The 7,362-nt window shown below is 52.9% G+C and overlaps 4 protein-coding genes across 4 annotated transcripts, besides 12 other annotated features; all 4 read right to left on the bottom strand.

Annotated features, from left to right (window-relative positions):
* Positions 1-17: a microsatellite.
* Positions 18-258: 241 nt separating this feature from the next.
* On the bottom strand, positions 259-1,314 carry TraAM80_07551 (uncharacterized protein; the record flags this gene model as incomplete). Its single annotated transcript, XM_029384338.1, has 1 exon — positions 259-1,314. The coding sequence occupies one exon, from the start codon at positions 1,312-1,314 to the stop codon at positions 259-261; it is 1,056 nt and encodes a 351-aa protein (XP_029235873.1).
* Positions 1,315-1,341: 27 nt separating this feature from the next.
* Positions 1,342-1,381: a microsatellite.
* Positions 1,382-1,390: 9 nt separating this feature from the next.
* Positions 1,391-1,421: a microsatellite.
* A 192-nt stretch (positions 1,422-1,613) lies between these two features.
* On the bottom strand, positions 1,614-3,146 carry TraAM80_07550 (protein kinase; the record flags this gene model as incomplete). The annotated part of the gene is made up of 1 exon (XM_029384337.1): positions 1,614-3,146. The coding sequence occupies one exon, from the start codon at positions 3,144-3,146 to the stop codon at positions 1,614-1,616; it is 1,533 nt and encodes a 510-aa protein (XP_029235872.1).
* Positions 3,147-3,510: 364 nt separating this feature from the next.
* Positions 3,511-3,532: a microsatellite.
* An 89-nt stretch (positions 3,533-3,621) lies between these two features.
* Positions 3,622-3,651: a microsatellite.
* A 413-nt stretch (positions 3,652-4,064) lies between these two features.
* Positions 4,065-4,090: a microsatellite.
* A 241-nt stretch (positions 4,091-4,331) lies between these two features.
* Positions 4,332-4,397: a microsatellite.
* Positions 4,398-5,133: 736 nt separating this feature from the next.
* Positions 5,134-5,238: a microsatellite.
* A 21-nt stretch (positions 5,239-5,259) lies between these two features.
* TraAM80_07549 (Zinc finger protein CTH1) lies at positions 5,260-5,976 on the bottom strand (the record flags this gene model as incomplete). Its single annotated transcript, XM_029384336.1, has 1 exon — positions 5,260-5,976. The coding sequence occupies one exon, from the start codon at positions 5,974-5,976 to the stop codon at positions 5,260-5,262; it is 717 nt and encodes a 238-aa protein (XP_029235871.1).
* A 49-nt stretch (positions 5,977-6,025) lies between these two features.
* Positions 6,026-6,071: a microsatellite.
* Positions 6,072-6,085: 14 nt separating this feature from the next.
* Positions 6,086-6,121: a microsatellite.
* A 557-nt stretch (positions 6,122-6,678) lies between these two features.
* Positions 6,679-6,703: a microsatellite.
* Positions 6,704-6,772: 69 nt separating this feature from the next.
* Positions 6,773-6,801: a microsatellite.
* Positions 6,802-6,898: 97 nt separating this feature from the next.
* Positions 6,899-7,360, bottom strand: TraAM80_07548 (casein kinase 1; the record flags this gene model as incomplete). The annotated part of the gene is made up of 1 exon (XM_029384335.1): positions 6,899-7,360. A coding segment is annotated over one exon (462 nt), but the record flags the coding sequence as incomplete, so codon positions are not given.
* Between the last annotated feature and the right edge of the window lie 2 nt (positions 7,361-7,362).

The raw sequence follows: 7,362 nt of genomic DNA, 5'->3' as shown, positions 1-7,362 counted from the left end.
AGAGAGAGAGAGAGAGAAGTGGTGAAGTAAAGGCCGCCGCAGCAAACAAAGTGCCTGTGTGTGCCTGCACGCAAAGTAATGACCAGACAATCCAAACAGACACAACACGCAGAATCCATCCACATGACATGAAACCCCAATCTCTGCCCCACCCACTTCCAGCACTGCCAGAAGCAACAAGGCATTGTCGCCTGCCTCTTCGCATTTGCTTTTCCCCGCCTCCGTTTGTTTTTTGCTTCTTATTATTATTGGCTTCCTTCAACACCCCGCCACCGCTGTGATGGGGCTGCCGTTGACGTACGCTCCATTCAGCGCCGCCACCACCGACGCCACAAGCTCGCTATCCCGCGGCAGCTCCATTACCACCACGCCACCCGCACCGCCTACTTCGTAAAGCCCCAAACGAAGACAGTTGTCTGCGCTTCTGCCAGCCAGCGGTGCCCCTACACCCGTCGTCGCAGTCTCGCAGAGAGACTGCCGTAGCACCGCCGCGGGGCGGAAAACGCTTAATGGACGCTGCCCAACGAGCTGCTCCAGCATGGAGCTCAGGTGGCACGGCTGCACCCCCAAGTCCACCCCGTACAACACAACGCGAGTTGATGGAACTGTGGCGCTGCCTGTCCCACCGCATTCCTTCTTCTGGTCCTCGTGCTGCAACCTTCGACCGCTGTTTACGTCGCCATTCGCATCGGCATCGCAGGGGCCACGACCCCGATAGGAGGCAAGTTGAGAGTCCAAGGCGGAAAAAAGTTGTTGCTGACGCCGCTCTGCCGCCGTGGCGGCTACAGGCCGCGAGACACCCTCCTCGTTGTGTGTTCGTCGCTCTGTAGCGTGTGGCTCTTTGTCCCCCCGCCGCCACTGCTCCTGCTGACGCTGAGGATGACGTGTGTCACGCCCGCGAGATGATGACGCGGAGCGGCGACGGTGACGGTGTCGCCGATGCGGCGAAGACTCCCATCGCTGCCGTGTGCGACGATGATGCAAATAATCCTGCTGATCCTCCCAAGTTCCACTGGGCACACTAGTGTCACTCGCACTGTCATAGTCCGCACGACGGCCGCGACTGCGTTTGCGACGTCGTTCGTGACGACCACCAGGGCGCGTCGTAGCCCCCCTAGTGCCTCCGCTACTGTGGCGGTGGTGGTGGGTGCCCTGGTGGTCATAGGGGTGTCTCCTGTCATCATGCTTGTAGTCGTCATAGTCCTCCTCTGCAGCCACGTGGCGGGAGTCTCTGTGGCATGGCGCCCACCTTCCACCGCCGCCACCGCCTCTACTACTCCCTGGTGAATCAGCTCCACGCTTCCACGCAGACATCACACGCCACGGCGGGAGACTGCTATCCCACCCCCCACACACACGCACGCACGCAACACGGCACCACTATGGTGGAAACAACAACAACAACAACAACACAAAGCAACTTTTTTTTTTTTTTTTAGTCAATAAAACCGCACCCGATGCACAAGAGGCAAGGGCAGAGTCACAGTTAGAGATATACGTCAAAAAAAAATAACTACATATCTTTGTATGTATACAAACATATAATAAATGTGATTAGTCTTAGCCTTTTCCATGTCTTCTCACACCCTGTCTTATTTCCCCCCTCTTTTTTTTTATTGTGCTTGGCGCCTGAGGGCAGCGGGCCCCACTTTTGCCTTCGCATTCATTACAGCTGGACGTTTTGTGCGCGGTGCCGTCATCAGCGGCAGCTGCGGTGTGTAACATGTGTTATCCCCTTCCGTGTCTCCAGTTTCTATGATGTCCTTCTGAAGGGCGTCGATCTCCGCATGCATGCTGCGCACATGCTCCTCCGCTGGCTCCTCGTCCTCGTCCTCACTCGGTGGCGATTGCTGCTTGCCCTCCGTCAGTGGCACCTTTCCACCGGCGCGTTTCACATGGCTCTTAGGACGAAACATACGAAGAAACCCCTTAAATTTATTCACAACCACATGACTTGGCACATCTGTGCCACCCCAACCCTTTTCAACATGCGTTGTATTCATCTCCTTATGCACTTCATTGTCCACCGCCGTCGGCTGCTGCGCGTTTACTACTTCTTCACGCTGCTGCGGTTGCGGCTGTTGTGGTGCCTGTGGTTTTTCCTCTGGCTGCTGCCGCAGCTCCGGTGAAACCTTGGGCGCCCCGAGTGAAGGCGGCCTGAAGCCGTGGTTCGCGAAGAACGGGTGCTGCAGCGCCTGCATCGCCGTCAGCCGCTTCGAGCTGTCCTGCTCCAGCATGCGCACAATCAGGTCCTTCGCCTCTTCGCTGATGCCGTCCCAGCACTGCTTGGTGCGAAAGAGCACCCAGCGATCAATGCGGCGCAGCAGCTGCCGTCGGTCCTCGCTCGACGTCACCTGACCGTGAAACGGGGGTCGGCCGGAGAGCATGATGAAGAGCACAATTCCGGCCGACCACACGTCGACGCTCTTGACGAGTTCCTGCGTGGTGCAGAGGGGCTTCGTGCCTTGGGCCTCAATCCCGCGTATCACCTCCGGCGCGATGTAAAAGGAAGTGCCGCAGGGCGTGGACTGCACATCCCACTTCTTCACCAGCTTGGCAAGGCCGAAGTCTGCCAGTTTCACCTCAATATTTAGCAACTTCTCCCAGTCGCCCTTCATGATAATGCCAGGTTTCTTTCTGGACAAGGCGGATTCACAATTGCCTTGCTTTTTCGAAATATTTACCAGGATATTCTCCGGCTTGATGTCGCGGTGGACGATGCTTTGGCTATGCAGGAAGGCAATACCGCAGAGCAGCTGGTACATGATGCAGCGCGCCCCTCCCTCCGGAATGAATTTATTGCTAAAAATTAGTGCAAAGAGATCGCAGTCCATTAAATCCAGCGCAAAATAAACGTGATGCGGAGTGGTGATGACCTCGTGCAGTTTTACAATGTTTGGATGGGAGATGCGGCGAAGAATTTCACGCTCATGAAGCACCATCTCCGCCACCCTTCCCCGCAGCATCTCCTTCCTCATAACCTTCAGTGCACGCTTGGTGTTCGTGGGACGATGCAGCACGGAAACCACATCCGAGAAGCCGCCTTTCCCCACCAGCGTGGCGTTGTCAGCGTCGTACATGTCGCGGACGTCAACCGACTCCACAACAGGGGTGACCGGCACACGCATGGGGCTCGGCACAGTCATCCGCGTATCTCCGCTTACGTGCACTTATGTGTATGCGTACGTATGCGCCCTCCCTCCTGTGAACGGGAACAAAAAAGGCAAGTTCAACGCCTCCCCCGTTTATTCTCTCTCTCTTCGTCCCTCCCACACGCAAAGTAGACACACGAAGCAAAAGAGAAAAGAAATAACACGCAAGCAAAGAGACAAAATCAAAAAGAAAAGAAGCAGGGCAAAGGGATGCATCTGTCAGGTGAATAAACGAGGGGCGCTGAATTTATTGACTCAAACGCTTCTTATGCCTCTGCCCGACTCACCACACCGCGTTCAGCCTGCCCCCCTCCACGTCAAGAGAAGCCATTCTATGGTGCGCCCCGACCCCTCCACATTTTTTTTTTTTTTTATCTTTTCGTATTGAAAGCGCAGGAACACAACAAAAACAAAAGGTATGTGAGTGAGGAAGATAACGCTTAACACAAGAAACAAACAAAGAAGAGCCGTAAAACTAAAAATAAAATAAAAGGAAAAGGGAAATTGACTTCGCGTGCTCATGGGGGTGCACACCGTCAAAGACCATAGAGCGGCCCAACGTGGAGACTGTTCAGCCAATATACCTCCATCGCAGACCGAGAACTCCCCCTCCACTTCCTTCGCCGCATTGCTGCTTGTTTTCACCTACCGCTGACTCTTTTACTGCCCGTTTTTCCTTCACCGCTCCCATCTCCACCCTTCGTGCGGCGCCCCCACGCCGGGGGGCTAAGTGGGAATAAAAACAAACGCAGACGCACGCGGGCCATGGACCTCGCAGCGCATCCGTTTCAGCCCCCACCATGCTCTCCCCACACCCTTCACAGAAGCACGGCGAGGCGCACGGACACACGGAGGGAAGGAACGGCAAAACGGTGGATGAACAGGCAAAAAGAAGAAAACAACAGCAGAAAAAAACAAACAAACAAACAAACAAACAAGGAAAAAATTCTTCAGATCTAATAGGAATTTCTCGGAACCCTGCTGGAGTGTACGGCACCCTCGTCATCCGCGTTCCACCATGCACGTACGCATCTGCGCGCAACCACACACTCTGAGAGACCCTCTCACACGCACAGAGAGGGACAGAAGCATGCGTGGGCAGACGATTGCGTGAGTGCAGGCGAAGGCGGACCCTCGAGGTCGCTCCAGAGCCGCATTTTCAGATATGTGGGCGGGGTGACAAACAAACAAACCAAAAAACAAAGAGACAAAGCGTACAAAAAAAAAAAAAAAAAAAAAAAACAATATCCCAAACATTCCCCACCGTCCTCGTCAAGCAATGGCCTTTACACATTTAACAAAGGGTAAACTAGAGAGAAAGAGAGACTGGCTGTGGGTGGTAATCGGGGAAAAAACAAACAAACAAAACAAGAAGAATACGCTATCCTTCTCCTTCCCAATTCAAATTGCATACACATTACTCGGGCGCATACATGCGTGTCTGTCCACACACATATAAGTGTGTAGTTGCGTGGGTGTGAGTGTAAACATATACCACTTGTATCCGCTCGTTCCACGCCTCACTATGGGTTCACAGGCAGCAATACTTTTTATGCCTGACAGCGACCCTCTCTCTCTCTCCCGCCTCACCCCTCTCCCAAAGATTCCCAGGCGTGGACAGACACACACGGCAGCTGCCACCACGACAACCACGCCCCGTTCCCACACACTCACACGGCCCTTTCTTCCTTCTCTCTTCAGTCACCACTACCAGATTTACCCCTTATTTCTGTTCCAGGCATAAGGTCCCCTCTCAGTGCATGGGGCTGCTCCACCGCACAACGGCCGCTGCCACAAGTGCCTCTCCACCACCACGTCTCCTGCACGCACGTATGCCCGCATAGAAACGCGGAGGGGGGGAAATTAAGAAACGAGAGGCGGCAGCAGCGGTGGGGAAGTGAAGGCGCTCGCGGCAGCGGCCGTAGCACGTCAAGTAACACAAAGAACACATAAACACTGGGTGCGGAATTAAGGAAAGATAAAAAAAAAAAACAAAAAAAACACACACACACATTAACAAAAAAAAAAAGAAGAAAAGGGGAAATCAGCAAACAAGAACAAACAGAAGAAAACAGAAAAACAAACAGCTCACACACAGAGATATTGACTACGGTGCCTCTGTTCCATTCTCCACATCTTCCATGGGCGGTTGTTCTTTGGAGTGTGCCTTATAGGGCGTTGTTGGCTGGCGGTTATCCTCCGAGTCACTACCAATGCTGCTACACGCGGAAAGCTCAGCGTCATCATTACGGAATGCGTAGCAATCGGGTGACTGTGTTATTTCAACGTAGGATGCACAGCCATCTTGGTTTTCAATGGAGTCCAAGTAGCTGCAGCACGTGTGTCCATAGCCGCAACAACAAAGTGGCTCTGTCGTACCGGGCAGCGTCCCCAGCGCCGGTGCTTGGCTGTAGAGACGGTTTTGCAGTGGAAGAAGGTCGCAAGCGTAGGGGTTGTGCGTGTACTGTGTCGCGGGTGCCGCTTTCCGCATCCTGTGGCGCAGGGCGCCGTTACGCGGGGCCGCATAGAAGTACGCCGGTGCGGCCCGTCGACGCCGAAACGCGCGAATGGCCTCTTCTGTAACGAGGCCGTCATGGAAGTTCATCTCCGGTGTCCGTAGCTCATGTGCGCCGTGGGCGAACATACACCGCCACCCGTACAGACACATCCCCGTTTCCATGTAGTTGCGACAAAACTTCGTCTTGTAGCGTTCCGCCAGGATGGGCCTCGCCGCCTGCTCGCCCTCCCAGGAGGAGGCGCCCACGTAGTTCAGCATGTCCGCATCCTCCGTGAGGCTCCAACAATGTGGGGATGCAGCGGGCATAAGTTGTGTGGCATACACGCTCGTCATGATTCCAATAAGGCAAGATACGCACAAACAAAAAAAAAGAACAACAACAACAAGACACACACGACAACCGTCACCACAATATATATTAATATATATATAAATATATATATATTAATATACAAATATAGTCCTTGATCCTTTTTTTTTATATCTTGGTCTGCGATCGCTCCTTTTTTCTAAGTTCTACAAATAATGGCAGTTGTGGTGCCGCAGGCAGCAGAAGAACCAAACACAAAGAAAGAAAGAAAATTACACCTGCAGAATCTCCGCACTCCCACACACGCAAGTTCATGTCGCGAGGCCACTCCCAAACCCCCTCGGCCTCGCCCCCCGTTTCCCTTCGACAGCCACACCAACAGGCCCCCGCCACTGCGTCAAAGCAGCAAGCAGCACCCACCATGCACCTCCTTCATAAGCCTGCACCACAAAAACCGTAAAAACGGCACCACCCAAACCACAGCCCCTCCCACCGGAACCAATAAGCCAGCAACCAACCAGCAAACCAGAAACGAATACACATTTACCACCACTACCTCCAAAAAAAAAAACATTATATCACAAGACCATCTGCCACCCCCATAAAACACACAGAACATCCAACAACCTCAAAAAAGCAAACACAACATCCTCCCAGCAAACGATAATCATAATCAACCCAAACTACCCACAGCGCCAATATATATATATATATATATATATACATTATAGCTAATAGAAGGTGAATGGCCAACAACGTACAAAATCCATTAAGAAACTATCCGGCATTCACAAAAAAATAATAATAAAAAATAAATAAAACCGCGTCAACATCTGATAATCAAAAACACAAACAACATACAACGCAATTCACCTAAAACATACAAGTAAAAAACAAACAAACAAACAACAACAACTACTAATGCCGCAAAAAAAATTTTTTTCCGGCCTTGTACGGAATGTGCTGGTGCGTGCGGGGGTCCCGATACTTCTTGGCGAGGCCAAAGTCGACAATGTAGACGTGGTGCCCCTTCTTCCCGGTGCCCATCAGAAAGTTGTCAGGCTTAATGTCGCGGTGAATGACGCTCTTGCTGTGGACGAACTCGATGCGCGCAATCATTTGCTCGGCCAGCAGCAGCGTGGTCTTCAGCGAGAGTTTCCTGTCGCAGAAGCTGAACAGGTCCTCGAGTGAGGGCCCCAGCAGGTCCATCACCATCACGTTGAACTCGCCCTCCACGCCGTAGAACAAAATGTTGGGGATGCCCACGACCCCGCCGCCAGCGTTGAGGATGCGGTAGAATCGGGCCTCGAAGGCGAGCTGTGGGTGCCGCGTCTTCACCTGCTCCAGCTTGATGGCCACGGGCTCGCCGGTCTGAATGTTTG

This window comes from Trypanosoma rangeli (assembly GCF_003719475.1).
Source record: "Trypanosoma rangeli strain AM80 chromosome Unknown Tra_15.4_contig_00320, whole genome shotgun sequence".
In the NCBI taxonomy this organism is placed as follows: Eukaryota; Euglenozoa; class Kinetoplastea; order Trypanosomatida; family Trypanosomatidae; genus Trypanosoma; species Trypanosoma rangeli.
The sequence above is the reverse complement of the archived record's forward strand: the minus strand, read 5'-3'. Positions and strand labels throughout refer to the sequence as shown.